The sequence below is a fragment of the Lacerta agilis genome, chromosome 1 (genome assembly GCF_009819535.1).
Source record: "Lacerta agilis isolate rLacAgi1 chromosome 1, rLacAgi1.pri, whole genome shotgun sequence".
In the NCBI taxonomy this organism is placed as follows: domain Eukaryota; kingdom Metazoa; phylum Chordata; class Lepidosauria; order Squamata; family Lacertidae; genus Lacerta; species Lacerta agilis.
The window spans coordinates 80,641,206-80,664,133 of record NC_046312.1 but is presented as its reverse complement, the minus strand read 5'-3'; the positions used below and the strand labels follow the sequence as shown (position 1 = coordinate 80,664,133).

Here is a 22,928-nt window from a genome sequence, read left to right as displayed (position 1 = left end):
TGTCAATCTACTGAGTCGGCCATCCTAAGGCCATCACTGGAAACCCTATGGCCCATCTGCTGCACACTTGGCTTCAGGACAGGGACATCCACTGAGACTCCTTCAACAGGGTACCCTGAAAATGCCACTGGGTCATAGTGGGTGATGCACCACATCACCCCACACTTGAAGGCTAGGATTCAACTAAATGCCTTAACCGCCAGACAGTTAAGATGCCTCACCACCAAACCACCTACAACAGCAAGCAATGGGAGATGCCCTGAAACACATTCGCTATCCAGCACCCATTCCCCACAGGAGTTAGGTGGATGCCGTTGGGTCTGTCCAACTTATCACATTTTATATCAGCATAGGAAATGGCACGTCCTCTGCAACACTCGGTCAGATGCTGCCGTGCCTTGTTGATTTTTGATGACTCATTCTTGTGCATGGATATTGCTGTCTTGCTTTTAGAAGGATCAACATTCAGAGAAGGAGTTCATTGTCATAAAATGTTAGCTGTCCCATGGTGCAACTGGATTCAAGTACACTTTCGGTTTCAGTTTACAATTGCTCTGCTAATCTTAGTTTAAGGAAGTCCCCTTTTTCTGTTCTCTACACTCAGAAGCCTTTGATTCATTAATATTTCCAGCTTGGTTACTTCTGGAGATGTTCCAACTGCTGACAACATAGTGTTGGAAAGTCTCGGTGTAATGCTTATTTGTTCTTAGATTTCTCCCTCCAGTGTGGCTCAAATATCATATAAAATTCTATATCAGATTTTAGCCAGAGAAACTATTTCATCTGAGGATTTAAAGTTGGCTTTGAATTCTAATGATCTTTTTGCAAAGCAGAATAGTTTTATTTGCATATTCTGAGACGAAAACTTATGGACCATATTCTATCAGAGCTGCATTTACTTAAAGTGTTATCTCCTGTGATCTGGAGAAGGTCTAACTTGTACTGAATGTATCAGCCTAGACTGAAAAGCAGTTTTTCTTCCCAGGGTTTTTCGGAAGGCAGTCCTGACTTCCTGGTTCCTCAGACTGTAGATCAAAGGGTTCAGCATGGGAGTCACCACTATATAGAACACAGAGGCTATTTTATCAAGGTGGTGATTCTGCCTAGAACTGGGACGTGTATACATGAAGCTAACAGAGCCGTAGAAAATGGTGACAACCATGAGGTGAGATGTGCAGGTGGAAAAGGCTTTTCTTCGGCTCTTAGTGGAATTGACTTTTAAAATAGTGACCAGGATGTAGGTGTAAGAGGTGAGAACAATCGTAATGGTTATTATTATATTGAACCCAACAAAGACAAAGAGCAAAATTTCATTGAGACTGATGTTTGAGCAGGCCAGCTCCAGTATGGGAGGAATTTCACAGTAAAAATTATTGATGATGTTTGGTCCACAAAACGATAGCCCTGATGCAGCAACAGTGTGCACCAAAGCATTTACTGTCCCAGCTACATAGGAAAGACCTACTAGCTGCATGCACTTTCTTTGGGACATAGTAATTAAGTAGAGCAGGGGGTTGCAGATAGCCACGTAGCGGTCATAAGCCATCACTGCCAGCAGGTAACCCTCAGTTGTGCCAAATGCAGCATAGAAGAAAAGCTGAGTAAAACAACCAGCAAAAGAAATTTCTTTCTTCACTTTTAAGAGATTGGTTAGAAACTTTGGGGTGACGGATGAGGAGTAACAGATGTCCAAGAAAGACAGGTTGCCAAGTAAGAAGTACATTGGGGTGTGAAGTTGGGAGGTGGACCTTATTAAGAGAATCATACCCAAATTCCCCAGCAGAGTGGTGGAATAAACCCCACAGAAGATCACAAAGAGGGCAATTTGCAGCTGAGGCAGGTCTGTTAGCCCTGTGAGTAGGAAGGTGTTCACCAACGTGTTGTTTCCTGTTTGCATCATGGTGACGCTGTGGAGAAGGGAAGAACACAGAAATCAGCATTGCTTTTTTCTTTTAGAATCCCAAGAACTAAAATACTGATAAAGGCCCAAATTCCTCTGTGATGTTGTATCAAAGTGTTGGAGAAGGTGGAGAGATGGGACTATTCCTCAGAAATAGCTTTTGTACAGATAGATCTGCCCACACAGTGAAAAACATCCTGTGTGATTGTGCAGCCAGCATTAACACATCGTTATCATTTTCTAAATATACTGGACATACATTGATGGTGAACGGTGTTTTGAATGGGCTTTGGTTTTAAGCAAGATAAGCTGCAATGAAATTTAATAACAGATGGTTGTCTACTAGGTTTTTGTAGGAGAAAGGAATGTTAGACATTGCAGTGTCATATGTTATTATACAACCAAAATACTGTATATTTTGTCTCAAAAGAGGAAGAAACTCACAGCCAAGAAGCCTGCTGACTGCTGACTTCGACCATGTACATAGAGCCCTCATAACCAAAGTGTGCCTTCCATTTCAATGCAGATGTTCATAGTTCCTCACAGACCATCAAAATGAAAAGGGTTCTTGACCAGTAGGGAGACTAAACACTATTGCTTAGAGCAGCCTTTCCAAACCTGAGGACCTCCAGATATTCTTGAACTATCATCATTTCCAGCCTACATGTTCAATGATCAGGGATGGTGGAAGTTGCAATCTAAAATTCTGATGGGCACCACCTTGAGTTAGGCTGCCCTAAATCTTTCCTGTTTTGAGAATTAATTGCTGATGCTATGCTGTATCTGCAGAGATTTCACCAGTGAATGCTTCTTTCAAATTCCCAACCATTCTCCTTTTTCCTTATTTGCCAAAATGAAAAAAAAACCATGTTAAACTCTGCGGTTGGAATGATGTGTGTGTGTTTGTGTCTAAAGCATATTCAGGCAACAACAGCATGAAGCAGCAGATAGTTGCATTAGTAACCACAACCCATTTTTCACACAAACTGAGAAAATGCTCGTGAACTTACTCTCTTTCTTGAAACTTCATTGTGTCTTCAACAGTTTGAAGCATTCTGTTTCTTTCAAGCCGATTTCTCACCTGAATGCAAGTGAACCTGAATCCTTATGAAACCAATAGCAAAATCCATCTAGTATTTTGAAGGAAGCCAGATATACTCCAACTGTTCATGGCTCTAGGGCTTTTTTTACCACAATGACAAACAATTATGTTAACTTGGCTTTCATTATGACTAGTGGGAAAATCTTGATGCTCCCTGAAGTACCTCAGATCCCAAGCACGTGCTTACAAGACAATATGCAACATTTATCTAATATTTACCCAGTTAAGTCAATGGAGGCCAAATTGCAGTTGTCCCCATACCCAGAAATAACATTTGAGAAACATAACTTTTTGTATATCAACTTACATTTAATGAAGCATCAGGATCTTTATCCAATGCGCCTAACTTTCATAGATCGTGTCCTCCCTCAAAGAGGGCACATGTTGCAGTGCGAAGAGGCAACCAAATCCTGTGTTGTGGGTGGGTGCGATTAGATAGCCACAATACCCTATTGGTAGGTCTGTCAATGCTGGGAGTAATCAGACCAATGGGACGCTAGCCAAACGGATTGAGGGACCTACGTAAGGCCATGCACGTGTCCCTGAACTTCCTCTTTAGGCCAGTGCATCGGAACACCTGCCCACCTCTCCCTATATTTAGGGAGGGACGACACACGATGGCTTGACCTTGCTATGCCATCGTGCGTCGTCTGTCGTTGGGACAGGGGCACGGCAGGAATTTTCCCCACTTGGCTGATTGGCTGTTGCCATTTGTGTTCCGCCTGCCGCGTAGCAAATCATCACAACTTGTAAGGTTGTGGATAGGCTCTGGTTCAGGTGATAGGGATGGGGGAATGCTCTCCCCATCCCTATGCAAAGGGTATTCCGTTAAAGGAATCCAGGGACTCAATAGTTTGGTCAACCCTGAGAGGTGTTGTGCCCATGCCTGAGTCCAGGGGGACATCTGGGTGGTGGACTAGCCTGACCCCGGCTTTCCGCTGTTCCAGGTGTTCACCCTAGGTTGACCTATGCTGGTGCCCTGGGTCAGCACTACCTGCAACAGTGCAGGGAGCTGGTCAAACCAGAGCCTATGCAACCACTCACAGTTGTGGCCTAAATTCTGCCAAAAACCAAACCAAAAATTTGAGACTTGTCTGAATTTATTTAAGGGGGAGGTTAAAGGTCTAAACACTGAATGCAGGCAGGCAGAGTCTAGGTAAGGAAGGTATGGATGTTTCCTTCCTTTCGCCCAGAACAGGATCACTCTAGCAGTGTTGCTAGTGGTGGCATGTAGGTTTGTGTGGATAATTGTTCAAAAAGTACATATCTTAAGGGTGTGCAAGTGTATTACTTGGTGGGAAATGTGGGAGAACTATAAAGATAGAAATATATCCTCTCTCACACTCACACACAAGCATTTCAGTTGCCACTCACTGAAATCTCCTACCCTCTGCCACCCAAAATATTTACACTCTCTCTAGACCCCGTCTCTGGGGTTGCATTCACAGTTTAATGTTAAAGTACCACTTGCTATTCTTGTGAATAAAGCTCCATTTCTGAGAAAGTGCTGTTCCCATTTCTGTTGCTCTCTGTGTACCTTTCAATGACACTCCACTACCTAGACAAAATGAACAGACATTATTAATGTTGTGTTCCTGTGTATTGTGAAGAGCATGTTAGTTTGGGGCTAGCTCTTCCAGGCAGACAGCAGTCTGTCCTCTATCACCATGAGATACACTGGCCTTGGTATAATTAAAGTTCTCGTAGTCGTTCATGTTCTGGATGAGATCATTCCTGGAACATGGAGAAGTAATCTACAACTGTGTATCGAGACACTTGCCCCAAGAAAATCTTGCAGCTTTGAATGATGTGATACCATGATGTAGCATTGTTCCAAAGGCATTGTCGAAGAAGAGGAGGATTTGCTGGCATGCTGCTGGACAAGCAGCTACAAATGCTTAACTGTAAGTGTTGGAGTAAATGAACAGCAGAGCTGTTTTATTTGCACGTTAGGAGACAAAATGTTGTGGACCATCCTTTTATGTGTAGTGCTGTCTCCTGCAATCTGGAGAAGGTCTAACTTGTATGGAAGGTATCATCCTAGACTGAGAAGCAGATTTTCTTCCCAGGATTTTTCGGAAGGCACTCCTGACTTCCTGGTTCCTCAAGCTGTAGATCAAGGGGTTCAGCATGGGAGTCACCACTACATAGAAGACAGAGGCCATTTTGTCAATGTGGTGATTCTGCCTAGAACTGGGACGTGCATACATGAAGCTAGCACTGCCAAAAAAGATGGTGATGACCATGAGGTGAGATGTGCAGGTGGAAAAGGCTTTCCGTTGGCTCTTAGTGGACTTTATCTTTAAAATAGTGACCAGGATGTAGGTGTAAGAGGTGAGAACAATCGTAATGGTTATTGTTATATTGAACCCAACAAAGATAAAGAGCAAGATTTCATTGAGAGTGATGTCTGAGCAGGCCAGCTCCAGTATGGGAGGGGCCTCACAGTAAAAATTCTGAATGATGTTTGGACCACAAAAGGATAGTCTTGATGCAGCAACAGTGTGCACAAAAGCATTTACTGTACCAGCCACATAGGAAAGAGCAACTAGCTCAATGCACTTTCTTTGGGACATGGTGATTAAGTAGAGCAGGGGGTTGCAAATAGCCACGTAGCGGTCATAGGCCATCATTGCCAGCAGGTAGCACTCAGTGGTGGCAAATACACCATAAAAGAAAAGCTGAGTAAAACAATCAGCAAAAGAAATTTCTTTCTTCTCCTTTAAGAGATTGGTTAGAAACTTTGGCGTGACGGATGAGGAGTAACAGATGTCCAAGAAAGACAGGTTGCCGAGTAAAAAGTACATTGGGGTTTGCAGTTGTGGGCTGGACCTGATTAAGAGAATCATGCCCAAATTCCCCACCAGGGTGGTGGCATAGACAGCACAGAAGATCACAAAGAGGGCAATTTGCAGCTGAGGAAGGTCTGTTAGCCCTGTGAGTAGGAAGCTGTTCACCAACGTGATGTTTCCCGTTTGCATCATGGTGACGCTGTGGAGATGGGAAGAACACAGAAGTCAATATTGTTTCTCCTTTTAACATCTCAAGATAGGCATACTGGAGAAAGTCCCTCTCTGTTGTGGTATCAGAGTATTGTGGAGGGGAGAAGTAGGTTTTTTTCTGCTGCTGAAAGTCAGTCAACCCCCATCAATATTAAATCAGTCACCAGTGCGCTGTTTTACTTTCACAATATTGTGACCCTATGGAGAGCAGATGAACATTAACAATCAGTGTTTCTTCTCCTTTCCAAAACTCAAATATTTGTATCTAGATGATGTTGGGGCTCCCTCTAACTTTCTGTCAGAGGGAAATGAAGAAGCAGATTTCTTCAGATATAGTTGAAGTGGTAGCAGAATGCTCTGTCTGCAGTAAGAAATTTTCAAGCTGCTTCAGCATTACTTGTAACTATGATACCTAGATAAAAATATTTTGGTATAGTATGAGAATCACATAGTTTACATAAGTTGGTCTGTGACCGTAAAAATAAATTCATTCATTCATTCATAGTTTACAGTGAATAACCTAGAGTTATGAATTGTAGACTTGACTGGGGTTCTAGACAAAGTTCTAACCATGGAGTCATGCCAAGTCTATCAATTGTCTAGGACACATTGGGAATGAAATCTCAGCTCATACTGGTTCATGAATAAGCTTCTCTAATTTACTACTTAAGAGTCATGGACGGACGGGAGAGAACCATGATCACTACCATGTAGCTCACAAAACCTCAGAATAGACAGGTGATTTGTTCTGAACCTGAATACACATCAAATAAGGGTGAAATTATCTATCTTGTGAAATTGTCTTTTCCCAGGACAGTTTCAGGACTTCTTTTTTAGCAATATCCTTTAGTCCAGAAATATTTATTCTTTGTCAAGGGATGTAGTATCTACATTTAAAATATGATTGCTGATCTGCTTACCCTTGCAATTCTGATGGACAGAAGCTCCAGCAGTAGTCCTGCTTAAACTCTTGACCATTGTGTTTTTAAGGCAGTTTATGCTAAAGAACATAATGTGTGCATGACAACCAGAAGCAAGAGACAGAATTTTTTACAGATAAGCAAGTGCAGTTCTTTGCTAGAATTCAAGCCCAGCTGTGTTCATCACTAGGCACTCAGCCTGTGTTAGTATATACCTTTCTGATGGTAAGAGCTGTTTTGCAGTGGAACTGGCCATCTCAGAAAGTGGTGGGTTCTACTTCAGTTGCGGTTTTTAAACAGAGTTTGGATGGCCATCTATTAGGGATTGTTTTAGCTGTAATTCCTGCATTGCAGGAGGTTGGAATAGATGACCCTTGGGGTCCCTTACAACTCTTCAGTTCTATGATATAGAAGTCAAAATAGTCTGGGGTTTGAAAAGTTCTATATACCTGAACCATTCTGTTCTGACCAAGAATATATATATTCCTGGTCTGAACAGAATGAAGTCCCTCAATACTTCAACCACTTAAACTCATCCTGAGTTGGATACCCCACATTTACTCTCATTTCAATAGTTTTAATAATGCTGTATACCTTACTCTTTTGTATCTAATTAAAATACCACTTCAGCAAAGTATCCCCCACCCCCCAAAAATAGTTTAATTCCTAAAACTGAAATCTTGAGACCTTTTCTGCTGAGGTTCCATTGATGTAAATAAGACTTACTTCCAAGTAAACATGGTTTATTTTCTACCTGCTGATATTTTGCATTTTCATATCAGTTGCCATCTTACCTAACACTGCCTAAGTATATAATTTGTTTCCTTTCATCTCAATATTCTAGCTGCATCTTCATGTAGATGAGTGGTTTTTCAGTTATATTCCATAGAATCCTGACATTTCTCAGTTAACAACAAGCAATGACATACAAGCTTCTTTCCAAGGCGGCTTGTCCACCATTACACAACTTCCCAGAGAGCTCTAGCCAAATATCCTTGGGTACATTTCAAAGATGCATTTTCAGTCTATGTGGAAAAGCAGAACTGCCCAACTCACCTGGCCCCAGAATGAATTTTGTGTGGATTCCTCTGCAATGTTTCATTGGTACAAATGCACACGTGGGGTCAGCAACAAAGGGTTGCAGTCTGCAGTGTTCCTGACTAGCGTTCCATCACCCTATTTCCTTCCCCACCTCACCCACCCGGTTTTTTGTCTCTCCCTCCCAACAGTCAGTCAGCATTCCATGTCCACCATGCATGCCTATGTCATTGGGTTGTTTGGGAGGGCTCTGTCCCCTTTAGTTAGGGATGTTTGCTAAATATTATTTGTCCTTCAGAAAACTTTACGGTTTCCTCAAGTCTGCCAATACCTCCCTCATGTTTCATGTGGTGCTGTTTTGGATACCAAAAGATCCGCACTCTGGGAATGAGCTCTCCATAGCATGACAATTCATCTTCAGACAAGCAGTGCATGAAATTTCAAAACTACTGTGTAGGTCCTATATCTTCCCCTTAACAGCTGTTTGTTTGAGCTGATCTTGTGAAGTATCACTCATGCTATTTCTGCAGACTTTTGTTCAGTACTTCTCTAAATATCCAATCAGTTCATTTTTTTTAAAAAAAAATGGTTCTCTCACAGCTGCTTCTGGAGGGATATTGGTAACTAAAGCATATTGCAGCAAGCAAAAACACAGAGCTGCTTAAAAATTAGCCTGCTAGTAACCACAGTGTGCTTCCTACATCGCTTAGACTTAGAAATGCGCCTGAACGTACTTGCTTTCTTTTCGTTCTGTTGCATCTTCAGCATTTTGTCATTCTGTTTCTTTCCAGTTTAATGCTGATTGCCTGATGGGTTTCTCTCTGTGGAGCACACGCAAAATGCTTCTGCCAGAGTAAGGAAATTAAAATCCCCCCCCCAAAAAAAAACCTCTAAATAATATAGAAGCTTCCTATAATCACAGCAAAGCGATGTTGTTTCTTTTGCTCTCTTTGGAACTAAGAAGGAGAAGACGATCCCATTGAGGAAAGTCTTGGCTTTGGGACCTTATCCCTAAAGGACTTCAGACCCATATGAACATTGATTCCTACCAATTACTTGGTGAAGAAAAATGCAAGCCAAATTACAGCTACAGTATCTGAAAGATTTGCCACTGGGGAATGTGAAGCACAATTGGGGCGATTCTGTGACACTCCTAAATTGTTTGTTTGTTTGTTTGGGGCTGTGTACAACTAACCTGTCCCGTCTGTGCAAGGATTTCTGCTTGTGCAGCTGGACTTCCCTCACTCTTCTCCCTGTCTCTTATATGCTCTTTGCCCTCCCCCAACCTGCTCTGGAGTGTTGGGGAAACCCTAAAAACAATTTGGGAGGGCACAGGGGGAGAAGAGGGGGAGAAAGTTCCATTGCACATGCAGAAATCCTTCCACTAATACAATCTTCATTTAGCATGTTGGACTCCACCCGTTACGTTGATGCTGTACCTTCGGCACGATAAGGCTTCCCACCTGTTTGACACTGTCAGGGCAGCTAATGAAAATGTAATAAAAACAATGTATGATTAAAAAAAATTGCATTATACACAGGGCTTTTTTCAGCCATTAATCACTGGAACTCAGTTCTGGCACCTCTCAGGGAGGGCGCCATTGCCATCATAAGAGAACAAGGTTCATGGTGAGTTCTGGCACCTCTTTTTTATATAGAAAAATAGCACTGCACAAAGCCAAGGATTCTTGACAGGGCCTAGTTGACATTTTAAACTATGAAAGTGGCATTTCTGGGAAAGTGCTGTTCTCATTTCTATTGCTCTCTGTGTACCTTTCAAGGACACTCCACTACCTAGACCAAATGAACAGACGTTATTAATGCTGTGTTCCTGTGTATTGTGAAGAGCATGTTAGTTTGCGGCTAGTTCTCACAGACAGACAGCAGTATGTCCTCTGGAAGGATAGAGCTAGGGTCACCATGGGATACCCTGGTCTTGGTATAATAAAAGTTCTCATAGTCATTCATGTTCTGGATGAGCTAATTCCTGGAACATGGAGAAGTAATCTACAAGTGTGTATTGAGACACTTGCCCCAAGAAAATCTTGCAGCTTTGAATGATGCGATGCCATGATGCAGCATTGTTTATTAAGTGTATATATTTAAAGTAGATGAATAAATGAGCAAATTAGTTAATTTGGATATGCAGAAGATATTAAAAATAATTTTAAGGAAACACAGAAAGTGGGGGAAGGAAGTGAAGTTTTGAAATGTTTAAATGATTGTAAAATTAATGAAATATATAAACCTGAAAAGCATGAATAAAAAAATAAAAAAGGAAATCCTAAAAAAAATCTACAAATGTGTATTGAGACACTTGCCCCAAGTAAATCTTGGAGCTTTGAATGATGTGATATCATGATGCAGCATGGTTCCTAAGGCATTGTATAGAAAGAGGAGGGTCTGCTGACATGCTGGTGGACCAGCAGCTACACATGCTTAACTGTAAGCGTTAGAGTAAACAAAAAGCAGACCAAATTTATTTGCATGTTATGAGACTAAAGGTTATGCACCATCCATTTACATACAGTGCTATCTCCTGTGATCTGGAGAATGTCTAACTTCTATGGAAGGTATCAGCCTAGACTGAGAAGCATATTTTCTTCCCAGGATTTTTCGGAAGGCACTCCTGACTTCCTGGTTCCTCAGGCTGTAGATCAAGGGGTTCAGCATGGGAGTCACCACTACATAGAAGACAGAGGCCATTTTGTCAAGGTGGTGGTTCTGCCTAGAAGTAGGTCTTGCATACACGAAGCTAGCACAGCCAGAAAAGATGGTGATGACCATGAGGTGAGATGTGCAGGTGGAAAAGGCTTTCCTTTTGCTCTTAGTGGACTTTATCTTTAAAATAGTGACCAGGATGTAGGTGTAAGAGGTGAGGACAATTGTAGTGGTTATTGTTATATTGAAACCGACGAAGACAAAGAGCAAGATTTCATTGAGAGTGATGTCTGAGCAGGCCAGCTCCAGTATGGGAGGGGCATCACAGTAAAAATTCTGAATGATATTTGGACCACAAAAGGATAGTTTTGATGCAACAATGGTGTGCACCAAAGCATTTATTGTCCCAGCTGAATAGGAAAAAGCAACTAGCTCAATGCACTTTCTTTGGGACATGGTGATTAAGTAGAGCAGCGGGTTGCAGATAGCCACATAGCGGTCATAAGCCATCACTGCCAGCAGGTAACTCTCAGTAGTAGCAAATACGCCATAAAAGAAAAGCTGAGTAAAACAACCAGCAAAAGAAATTTCTTTCTTCTCCTTTAAGAGATTGCTTAGGAACTTTGGGGTGACGGATGAGGAGTAACAGATGTCCAAGAAAGACAGGTTGCCAAGTAAGAAGTACATTGGGGTTTGCAGTTGTGGGCTGGACCTGATTAAGAGAATCATGCCCAAATTCCACACCAGGGTGGTGGCATAGACAGCACAGAAGATCACAAAGAGGGCAATTTGCAGCTGAGGAAGGTCTGTTAGCCCTGTGAGTAGGAAGCTGTTCACCAACGTGATGTTTCCCGTTTGCATCATGGTGACGCTGTGGAGATGGGAAGAACGCAGAAGTCAATATTGTTTCTCCTTTTAACATCTCAAGATAGCCATATTGGATAAACATTAGCGACCAGTTTTACTTCTCTTTTCCAAAACTCAAATATTTGTATACAGATATTGCTTGGGGTTCCTTCTAACTTTCTGTCAAAGGAAAATGAAGACGCAGATTTCTTCAGATGTAGTTGAAGTGGTAGCATAATGCTCTGTCTGCAGTAAGAAACTTGCAAGCTGCTTCAGCATTACTTGTAACTATGATACCTAGATAAAAATATTTTGGTATAGTATGAGAATCACATAGTTTTCAGTGAATAACCTAGAGTTATGAATTGTAGACTTGACTGGGGTTCTAGACAAAGTTCTAACCATGGAGTCATGCCAAAGCAATCAATTGTCTAGGACACATTGGGAATGAGATCTCAGCTCATACTGGTTCATGAATAAGCTTCTCTAATTTACTACTTAGGAGTCATGGACGGAGGGGAGAGAACTATTATCACTACCATGTAGCTCACAAAACCTCAGATTAGACAGGGGATTTGTTCTGAACCTGAATACACACATCAAATAAGGGTGAAATTAGCTGTGTTGTGAAATTGTCTTTTCCCAGGACAGTTTCAGGAATTCTTTTTTTATCAATATCCTTTAGTCCAGAAATATTTATTCTTTGTCAAGGGATGTAGTATCTACATTTAAAATATGATTGCTGATCTGCTTACCCTTGCAATTCTGATGGACAGAAGCTCCAACAGTAGTTCTGCTTAAACTCATGACCATTGTGTTTTTAAGGTATTTTGTGCTACAAAACATACTGTAATGTATGCATGCCAACCAGAGGCAAGAGACAAGCTTTTTACAGATGAGCAAGTGTAGTTCTTTGCTAGAATTCAAGCCCAGCTCAAGTGCTGCAGTCTGCAGTATTCCTGATGAGCGTTCCATCACCCTATTTCCTCCCCCCACCTCACCCACCAGGTTTTTTGTCTCTCCCTCCCAACAGTCAGTCATCATTCCATGTCCACCATGCATACCTATGCCATTGGGTTGTTCGGGAGGGCTCTGTCCCCTTTAGTTAGTGATGTTTGCTAAATATTATTTGTCCTTCAGAAAACCTTACGGTTTCCTCAAGTCTGCCAATACCTCCCTCATGTTTCATGTGTTGTTGTTTTGGATACCAAAAGATCTGCACTCTGGGAATGAGCTCTCCATAGCAAGACAATTCATCTTCAGACAAGCAGTGCAGGAAATTCCAAAACTATTGTGTAGGTCCTATATCTTCCCCTTAACAGCTGTTTATATGAGCTGCTCTTGTGAAGTATCACTCATGCTATTTCTGCAGACTTTTGTTCAGTACTGCTCTAAATATCCAATCAGTTCATTTTTTTAAAAAAAAAATGGTTCTCTCACAGCTGCTTCTGGAGGGATATTGGTAACTAAAGCATATTGCAGCAAGCAAAAACACAGAGCTGCTTAAAAATTAGCCTGCTAGTAACCACACTGTGCTTCTTACATCGCTTAGACTTAGAAATGCACCTGCACGTACTTGCTTTCTTTTCGTTCTGTTGCATCTTCAGCATTTTGTCATTCTGTTTCTTTCCAGTTTAATGCTGGTTGCTTGATGGGTTTCTCTCTGTGGAGCACACAGCAAAATGCTTCTGCCAGAGTAAGGAAATTAAAATCCTGCCCCCCAAAAAACCTCTAAATAATATAGAAGCTTCCTATAATCACAGCAAAGCGATGTTGTTTCTTTTGCTCTCTTTGGAACTAAGAAGGAGAAGACGATCCCATTGAGGAAAGTCTTGGCTTTGGGACCTTATCCCTAAAGGACTTCAGACCCATATGAACATTGATTCCTACCAATTACTTGGTGAAATAAAATGCAAGCCAAACTATCTGAAAGATTTGCCACTGGGGAATGTGAAACACATCTGGGATGATTTTGTGACACTCCTAAACGCTTGCTTGCTTGCTTGCTTTGTTTGTTTGTTTGTTTGTTTGTTTTTTGTTTGTATATTTATTTATTCATTCATTCATTCATTCATTCATTCATTTCTGTATACAACTAACCTGCCCTGTCAGTGCAGGGATTTCTGCTTGTGCAGCTGGACTTCCCTCACTCTTCTCCCTGTCTCTTATATGCTCTTTGCCCTCCCCCAACCTGCTCTGGAGTGTTGGGGAAACCCCAAAAACAATTTGGGAGGGCACAGGGGGAGAAGAGGGGGGGATAAAGTTCCATTGCAGAAGCAGAAATCCTTGCACTAATAGAATCTTCATTTAGCATGTTGGACTCCACCCGTTACGTTGATGCTCTACCTTCAACACGATCAGGCTTCCCACCTGTTTGACACTGTCAGGGCAGCTAATGAAAATGTAATAAAAACAATGTATGATAAGATAACATTGCATTATACACAGGGCTTTTTTCCAGCCATTAATCACTGGAACTCAGTTCTGGCACCTCTCAGGGGGCGGCATTGCCATTATAAGAGAACAAGGTTCATGGTGAGTTCCGGCACCTCTTATTTATATTGAAAAATAGCTCTGCACAAAGCCAAGGATTCTTGACAGGGGCCTAGTTCATTTTAAACTATGGAAGATGGGAGGGGCATGTGTTGGTCCAGCACCAGGCTGTTGCTGTTGCAGCTTAGTGGATAAAAGCGGGGTACCGTATATGAAGTGTGATTGGTGTGGAAGGGGAGGTTGTTTGCTGAAGCACAGCTTGCAGAAATGATAGCATATATTTGTCTAAAGCCAGCGTTCCCCACCCCCATCTGTCCCAACGCTTGAAAATCATCTTTGTCTAAGGATTATCCTGGCCCTAGGTCAGAATGAGACATGATTTTTATCATATAGTTTGGCGCTGCATCATTGTTTGTTGTTCAAGAAATAATGAGCAGGAGTGGCCCAGTATACCTGAAGGAGCATTTCCACCCCCATCGTTCAGCCCAGACACTGAGGTCCAGCTCCGAGGGCCTTCTGGCAGTTCCCTCACTCCGAGAAGTGAGGTTACAGGGAACCAGGCAGAGGGCCTTCTCAGTAGTGACGCCCGCCCTGTGGAATGCCCTCCCATCAGTCAGCGGTTCGAATCCCTGCAATGGGGTGAGCTCCTGTTGCTCTGTCTCAGCTCCTACCAACCTAGCAGTTCAAAAGCAAGCCAGTGCAAGTAGATAAATAGGTACTGCTGTGGCGGAAAGGTAAAAGGCGTTTCCGTGCGCTCTGTTTCTGTCACAGTGTTCCATTGCGCCAAAAGTGGTTTAGTCACGCTGGCCACATGACCCGGAAAGCTGTCTGTGGGCAAACGCCAGCTCCCTCAGCCTGAAAGCAAGATGAGCGCCACAACCCCATAGTCGCCTTTGACTGGACTTAACCATCCAGGGGTCTTTTACCTTGACCTTTACTTACGCTTTTTTACAAAAATGTAGAAATTAGATGGAAAACAGAAAGAGATTGAAAGCAGACTGATTCATCCATCCCGAGTCTATATTTACATAGTACATTCTCTCTTAATGGTGGAATGTTCTCAAATTCCTATGTATAAGTAGCATCACAATGCCTTAAGAACACACATACACACTGGTTTTGCAAGTGATCACTGATCTAAATAGTTTTGAGCACCTAACAGCACATTCAGGGCAAAAGTTCAATATAATATCACCAATACAGTAGCAGTACCTCTAAAACAGGCAGGCAAACCTGTGACCCGCCAGGTACAATAGGACTACATCTCCCATCATCCCTAACCATGACAATGCTGGCTGGGGCTGATGAGAGTTGTGGTCCAACAACAACCAAAGGGCCAAAGACTCACTACCTCTTTTCTAAATTAGGTACTTTAATTGGCTACTTTTTGTTAAACATCCTTTATTCATTGCTTTGTGTTTATTAATTTTAATTGCTATGTATTTTATAAGCTGCTAGGAATTGTGTGCACTTCTTAAAAAATAGTTTAATGAAACATTTTATACACTTGGTTAGGTTTTTTGTATCATTTGGTATAGTACTGCCACACAGTGGTTGCTGGTTATATTATTGTTGGTATGCTGTAATGTTGATCATATTTGTTATTAACTGATAGTTTATTTTATGATGGCTTCAAATATAAAATGTTCCTAGTACTCAAACTGAGCTATTTGTTAGGTTGCTGTTATGCTTTGAAATGATTTTGTATTTGCTTTGCATTGTAGTGATGATTTGCATTTTTGTTGTTCTGTTGTGAACTCCCCTGGGCAGATTTATATGAAGCAGCGGCATACAAATTTAAATAATAAATACCAATCCAAGATAGGTTGGAACAATAACATTTTCAAAATATCAACAATAAAAAACCACCCCTCCCCACAAGAGAACAGCCAATAAAAATGTTCAGTCGGTCAATTAAAACACTTTGTAGAGCAATAACAAGTCACAATCCAGACCATAAAACATCAGTCATGTCATGGTCTTCTGAAAGGCTTGAAGCATGGGAGCCTGTCCAGTGGCAGGGAGTTTGAAAGTCATGGGGCCACCACAGAAAAGGCCCTCTTCCTTGTAGATCAGCCTCACTGATCTAGGTAGTGGGCACACAAGGAAGGTCTCTGTTGTAGATCTCAGCATGCAAGCAGCCTGATATGGGTGCAGGAAGACCATGAAATAGCTTGGGCACAAACCATTTTAAAATGTGAAGATAAAAACCAGCACTTTGAATTGGGCTTGGAATTAAAGCATCAACCAGTACAGTTATGGTGTTAACAGAATCTGAGCACCTCAGTCCCCTCGGTGTTCTGGCAGCTGCAGTCTGAACTAACTGAATCTTCCAAAATCAAACCTGGACATTTAATTTGTTTTCCTTTCATCTCCGCATAAGCAAACTAATCATTGACTGTCACTCCAACAGTTTTGTCCCTGTGTGCTTCTAAGACCAGAAATCCTCAGGGAATAGGTCCCCACGCTGCAAAGTCTCGATATAAAGACTCCTGTCCGTGGGACGCAATGCTATATGTAGGAAGCAGTTTGCTTTGCATGCAGAGATTTAAGAAATTTATGACTGAGTAGAGGTAGAAAGGCATGGAGCGAAGGCAGAATTTCTTTCCATAGAAGAGACAAGGATGCTACGCCCAGAACCAGAACCCAAAATCAGTGTGGGAATAAGCAAAACACTCAGCACATAAGCGAAGATCTCAGAACCAGACAGGAACACAAGCTGGTAAGTTTAAATATCTCTGATACTGCCTCCAGAATAACAACCTAAAGAAGAAATGTGGTTTGAAAATATTTCTTTAGCAATCGGCCAGGTAATGGAGGCAGAAGACTAAGGAAAGTTAGAGCACAAATTCTAGACAGATTAGTGAGTGACCCTGTGTTATAAGGGAAAAAACAGCTCCTTTTTCCCTTATGGGGTATCCAAGAGCCCAAATAGGGTCCTTTTGTAGGTTCTGTATCTGTAGGAGAAAATAACAGAGGCCAACCAGAGAATATTGAGAAGCAAAGCAGCTAGTAAGCATGATCTTTATTAAACTGTTGCAACAGTGTCCCCCACTCACCCCATGCAGGGAGGGAGGAGAGGAACCCAGAACAATGGTGTGCAAGCTCTTACATTTGTTGTTGTTGTTTAGTCGTTTAGTCGTGTCCGACTCTTCATGACCCCATGGACCAGACCACGCCAGGCACTCCTGTCTTCCACTGCCTCCTGCAGTTTGGTCAGCTCTTATATAGATTTTTGAAATTGCCTACCCTGTAGCTCAGGACCACCCCCCCCCAAAACACTATATATACATCACAGAAAGAGGTGGTCCCCAGCAGAAATTTGAGTGTGTTGCTTCTCTCCTGTCTGCCAGGATACCTGATAATGCCTTATCCGATTGCCTTTTCTGAGTAGCCTGGCCATTCCTTTGGGATGATAGTTCCTGAATCTCTTACGCATAATGATAGTGTGCTCAGCTTAACAGATACTTGCCAGACTGTATTTACAGGGAAGTGTAAGCCCCTACAGTCCAAAGACAATTGGAAAGCTTTTCCCATTTCCTTCCTCCTTGCAGAGAAATATTTGAGGTCAATTTGGGAGAGTTAAAATGGCTTCAGGATTGTTCTCCTGTACTATTTCAGACACGTGGTTTATATGCTTATGCATGTGTTTGCCTTGTACATTTATGAACATTTATTTTTTATATATATATAAGACCTTAGAATTCCTATAACACTCTGTTTTGAAAGCAAAGTTGTAGATTTTGGGCTGAACGTTGCACTAACTTGATTTTCCCATCAGTGCAAGCAGTTCTGCTTGGCCAAAGGAATGTGTCCCCCCCCCTTCCTCCATACACTGTTCTGGGTGTTCTCTCAACCCTGCAAGGCAAATTAGAGGGCACCCATGTGAGAAGGATAGGGGGAAAGCCCCATTGCACTAGCAGGGGCCCTTACACTGGCTTCCACTAGCAAATCAGCCTATTATCTCATCCAGCAGTTAAAATGGACTCCAGGATTGGCTTTCCTCACTGGCACACTGCTAAGTCAACGCATGCATTTGTTTCATTTGGTCAGGCCTTAAACTATGGTAGGCTATAACAGGGAGATTTTGAGTTCCCAAATGTAGAGGAGGATTTGTTCCCTTAAGAGCAGAAGATTGTTTCCTAGGTTCTGAGTAACAGATTCTTACAGAGGGAATGTAAGAACTGAATGTGGGGAAATAAGGTCACTGGATCTGGCCAACAAATTTTATTGTCAGTGTTTTTATTATATATAGATATCATTGCAAACTGCTTTGAATTAAATAATATAGCAGCATATAAATATTTTTTATAAATAAATAAAACAAGCCAGAACTGAATCTCCCCCACCTGCATGAGCCACATTCGAGCCACATGCTTTGAAAGTAAGCCTTGCAGGTGCAAACATATGTGCAGTACTTTGAAGCCCCCGTGATCAGATGATAACCAGGATTCAAAAGCTCAGCACAGAGCCCTGTGTGGTGCTTTGAAGCCCCGAAAACCAGGTGGTTGTTGGGGTTTCAAAGCACCGCACTCAGCTCTAGGCAAGGGCTGAGCTTTGTGCAGATGCCTGCAAAACCCATTTTTTGTCCAGCCACTTCTTTCCTAGCTCCACACTCAGTTTCACATATGACATCAGATAAAGAGCAGGTGAGCATGGGTTGGCAAAAATTACCTTGCAAACCAAATGGTGTAAACATGTTAAATGTGCACACTGATACTGAATATTATTGCCTTGACAATATTTTAAAAGATTAAAGGTAGCATCCAACTTTAATCAGAGGGCAGATGACCTATGTGGCCCCTGGTAGCTTAGCTGGATAAAATCCTTAAGATTTAAATGCCTGATCGAGCTGGAATTGAGTCCTTTGGTCTTTCACACTTAGGAAGTGTATCTTTATGGTCCTGATACTTCTTAGTGCTTTATGATTGTGTGTTTTAATGTATATTTTGCTCTTGCTAGTTCTAGTTAGTTGTGTTAATTTTTTTTTTTGCACTGTATTTTTATTCTGTTTTCTTTTAGAGTTTCTTGTTGATCATTGTTAACTTTTATTGTTAACCATCCAGAGGACATTGCTAACTGGCCGCTATGCAAATGATGTAAAATAAATAAATAAATGCACACACAAGCTTCCTAAGCATTTTGTTTCCTGCCTAGGGAAAAGACAGGCAGCTGCCCACATTTATGCATCAGTTAATCCAACATTCATCTAAACAGATGTAAAGTGCTCAGCAAAGACATTATTTTTTTATCTTTCAATAAAGAATATATACATTTTAAAAACCCATAAATTTGCGTATCCATTTACTACATTTTCCATCGTACCAGCTGATCAGGAGAATGACAGGTATAGTCTGTAGCAGCAATAGTTGAGATAGTGTTAGTTTTCAACCAAGTTTAAGGCATCACCATTGTTTCTCTCCATTGTTCTACAGGTTTTGTGTTCTGTTATGATGGCCCAATGGAATCAAACCACAGTTTCAGAATTCATTCTTGCCGGATTCACAAACAGCCCTGTGCTCCGCATTTCCCTCTTTGCAGTGTTTCTGACCATCTACGCGATCACTCTTCTGGGAAATCTTGGGATGATAGCACTGATTCACCTTGACCGCCACCTTCAGACACCCATGTACTTCTTCCTCAGCAACCTGTCCTTCTCAGATCTCTGTTACTCCACTGTCATCGTCCCCAAAACGCTGGCAGATTTCTTGGCTGAGAAGAAAGCCATTTCGTTCACTGGCTGTGCTGCCCAGTTTTATTTCTATGCTGTCTTTGCCACTGTAGAGTGTCTCTTGCTAGCAGCCATGGCCTATGACCGTTATGTAGCAATCTGCAACCCATTGCTTTACCCAGTTGTCATGTCTAGGAAGGTCTGCATTTGGCTTGTGCTGGCTTCATACCTGGCGGGGTGTGCCAACGGCATGATACACACAAACACCGTCTTCCGTCTTCCTTTCTGCGGCTCTAATGTCATTAACCACTTCTTTTGTGATGTACCCTTAATACTGAAGCTTGCTTGCTCCAATACAATGCTCAACCACATCCTGCTATTCGTGATCTCTTCCCTGATAGGTCTCTGTTCATTCCTCACCATCCTCATCTCTTACATCTATATCCTCATCACCATCCGTCGGATCAGCTCATCTGAGGGACGCAAGAAAACCTTATCTACCTGTGGCTCCCATATGATGGCTGTCACCTTGTTCTATACCACCATCCTTTTCATCTACCTGAAGCCCACCTCAAGTGACGCTGGTGCCCAGGACCAAGTTGCTGCTGTCTTTTATACAGTGGTGATCCCCATGGTGAACCCTTTGATCTACAGCCTGAGGAATAAGGAGGTGAAGGCAGCTCTGAAAAGGATCGTGAGGAAGAAAGGCATTTCCGCTGAAGCATAAATTATGCACTTTGGGTGCTTCCAGGTGGGTGTTAATTGTGAGATCGGTGCTCCTCTTACATGCAAGTCTTTGGCAGGCCTAGCATGACATCATTGTCATCAAAACAACACCCACTAAGATCCTCCAGGTGAGAATTTCTGTTGGTTCCTCATATCCCTAGGGTTGGTCACCTCTAGGGATAGAGATTTTAGTGTGGCAGGCCCTGACCTGTGGTATTACTTGCCTGCAGAGATTCAACGGAAACCATTCCTCCCTTCTTTCAGATGTCTCTTGAAGACTTCCTTGTTTGGACAGACCATTGCAACATTAATTTCTTTTATAATCCAATCAGTATTTATTGGTGTTTTAAAGAATGCTTTTAAATGGATATCTTTGTTAACCTTGCTTTTACATGTTGTATTCCACCTTGTTATATTTTTTTATGAATGTGTGGCCTATAAATTCATGAATTAAATAAATAAACTCACTGCCTCACCTCTTCATAGATGATGAAGTGCCTACTTCCCTTTAGCTCTGTGATTGGTTCTTGAGGGATCTGCAGCAAGGTCTATGGGGTGCTTTGGAGCCGGATGGGGTGAGGGATGCTAGGCTAGGTTAGCTTCCTCTTGTGGACAGAGAAAAGTGCAGGATGCAGTGGTTAGCACCCTGTGGCATCAGATTATGAAGAGATGCTTGCCCAAAACTGCTGCTTCTGGCTTTCCAGTATGAGATGTACTTGCCTAGACTTTTCACCTGGTTCATCTCTATGGATCTGTGTGGGATCATTTCCTGCTTGCATGGTTTCCAGTCAGTCCTTTGTAAAACTACCCCTGACCATCAGCACAGTTTCTATGGTCTGTCACGTGCAGCACCCTGGTTTGCAAGAAGAATCAGCTCGAAAACGGCCAGCAAGGTGAGGTTATCATTTCCCTTAGGGAGTCACCATGGCTTCAAACAAATAAATGACACTTGCTTCTCTTGGATGGATGTGCAACCCCAACCCAAGGGACAGGACTTGTGGTTTCAGAAAGACAGATATTGCCCTCTTCATCCAACAATATATCACAACAGCATGGTAGCACATTGGAAGGAATAAGCATGCTTCAGGGGAATTTTGTAAAGTCATGCTTGTGAGTAAGCAAGTTCCCTCCTAGAACCCCTTCTGTTCACATAGTGAGACCTCAAAATATACTCAAGCATTTTCAATGGCAAGTTAGCAACGTAACATCTTGCTGCAACTGTACACAACACAAAACTCTAACCAATTTTCTCAGTTGGCATCTCCATGCAGCACAGACCAGGAGAAGGTGAGATACCTCTATTGTCCAACCAAAATGCAAGGTTACAGATAGAAAAAGGAGAGGGCTTAATCCACATAACAAAGCACAGAATCATAACCCTGACTTTGTGTCTTGCTTGTCTTCTGGAAAGGTATAAATCAGGCATAGGCAACCTTTGGCTCTCCAGATGTTTTGGACTACAATTCCCATCATCCCTGACCACTGGTCCTGTTAGCTAAGGATCATGGGAGTTGTAGGCCAAAACATCTGGAGAGCCGAAGGTTGCCTATGCCTGGTATAAATCTTTGCCCCGTCTCTATTTCCTGCTGATCTTCAACACTTTTCTTTTGCATACCTTTAGGATTTCTTTATTCTTTGGAATAGAGTGTGTGAATGTATTTATGGGTGTAACTCAGTGTTTAAAAGCTATGTACTGTGTGTCTTTTCCTTTTAATAAATCAATCTTCTGAGAGTATCTTATTGCAGAAAATTATTTATTGGGAATAAAGATGAAGGGTATACACACATTTAAACAAATGTGCCTCTGTCTGTGTGCTGAATGTTTTGTTCCTCTCATGGAAGTGCATGTTGGAGCAGTAACATGCATGTGGACTCAGACATAAACATGCAGTACTAACTGGAAAGAAAGGGGAGAATGCGCACCACTGTAGTCATTGATCCCAAAGGATTACAGCTTTCCCCCACGGCACTTGCTTATGTGGACTGGAATTATGAGCCATAATCACTTTAAGGTCAAATTCAAGGTTCTGAGCCAGGATGAGGTCAACTAAAGAAAGCAAACAGCAGGAGCGATCACCATGTTCTAACCTTGAACTATAAGGCTTTGAAGTAGGCTGTTAAATCAGCTATGTTTTGTTTTAGATCTAATAAGTTAATAAAGATGTGGACCTTATTTCCATTTTTAATTCATGTCTCACCTTGGAGTGTGAGTGCAGATTGCAGATGCTTCTTTCCAATAGTGGGAGGGATCTATATCTTGCTACCCAGACTAGAGGACCATGACCCAGCAAAGCAAGCCACGCTGATACCTGTTGACATCACTGTGCTTAAGTTAATTTAGCTCTCTGCCCATCAGATCTGTTCTTTGTACCAATTGCATCATCACCTTGTGTCTATACTTGATGAAATGTTTCTGTTTTCAATGGGCATCTCCAAATGGCATTTCAGTGGAATTAATTTGTGCACTGAAAGGCATGAAGATAATTGTTATGGTCACCTGAGATTTGAGTAATTGGGAAGAGAAAGTCCCCAATTCCAAACTCTTCATATGAAGTCCCTTCTGAATAGC

At 42.0% G+C, this 22,928-nt stretch overlaps 4 protein-coding genes across 5 annotated transcripts; 1 reads left to right on the top strand and 3 right to left on the bottom strand.

Moving 5' to 3' along the window:
- Window positions 1-907: 907 nt before the first annotated feature.
- LOC117042971 (olfactory receptor 1052-like) lies at window positions 908-1,900 on the bottom strand. Its single transcript, XM_033142626.1, has one exon. It carries the CDS (start codon window positions 1,898-1,900, stop codon window positions 908-910), a length of 993 nt encoding a protein of 330 aa, XP_032998517.1.
- Window positions 1,901-4,981: 3,081 nt separating this feature from the next.
- Window positions 4,982-5,983, bottom strand: LOC117042869 (olfactory receptor 1052-like). The gene has a single exon (XM_033142539.1). It carries the CDS (start codon window positions 5,981-5,983, stop codon window positions 4,982-4,984), a length of 1,002 nt encoding a protein of 333 aa, XP_032998430.1.
- A 4,511-nt stretch (window positions 5,984-10,494) lies between these two features.
- Window positions 10,495-11,484, bottom strand: LOC117042770 (olfactory receptor 1052-like). Its single transcript, XM_033142453.1, has one exon. The coding sequence runs from the start codon at window positions 11,482-11,484 to the stop codon at window positions 10,495-10,497; it is 990 nt and encodes a 329-aa protein (XP_032998344.1).
- A 5,252-nt stretch (window positions 11,485-16,736) lies between these two features.
- On the top strand, window positions 16,737-20,385 carry LOC117051802 (olfactory receptor-like protein OLF1). Of its 2 annotated transcripts, XM_033158486.1 has the most exons (2): window positions 16,737-16,767; window positions 19,447-20,385. In XM_033158486.1, the coding sequence occupies exons 1-2, from the start codon at window positions 16,737-16,739 to the stop codon at window positions 20,358-20,360; spliced, it is 945 nt and encodes a 314-aa protein (XP_033014377.1). In that variant the 3' UTR covers window positions 20,361-20,385. The 2 variants fall into 2 exon arrangements, with proteins under 2 accessions (XP_033014377.1, XP_033014369.1); XM_033158478.1 differs by lacking the exon at window positions 16,737-16,767 and having other exon boundaries at window positions 19,385-20,385.
- Window positions 20,386-22,928: the final 2,543 nt, after the last annotated feature.

Excerpts from the sequence above, each read along its gene's own strand:
- LOC117042971 (XM_033142626.1), bottom strand. The coding sequence starts at position 1,900 with ATGATGCAAACAGGAAACAACACGTTGGTGAACACCTTCCTACTCACA.
- LOC117042869 (XM_033142539.1), bottom strand. The coding sequence starts at position 5,983 with ATGCAAACGGGAAACATCACGTTGGTGAACAGCTTCCTACTCACAGGG.
- LOC117042770 (XM_033142453.1), bottom strand. The coding sequence starts at position 11,484 with ATGCAAACGGGAAACATCACGTTGGTGAACAGCTTCCTACTCACAGGG.
- LOC117051802 (XM_033158478.1), top strand. The coding sequence starts at position 19,413 with ATGATGGCCCAATGGAATCAAACCACAGTTTCAGAATTCATTCTTGCC.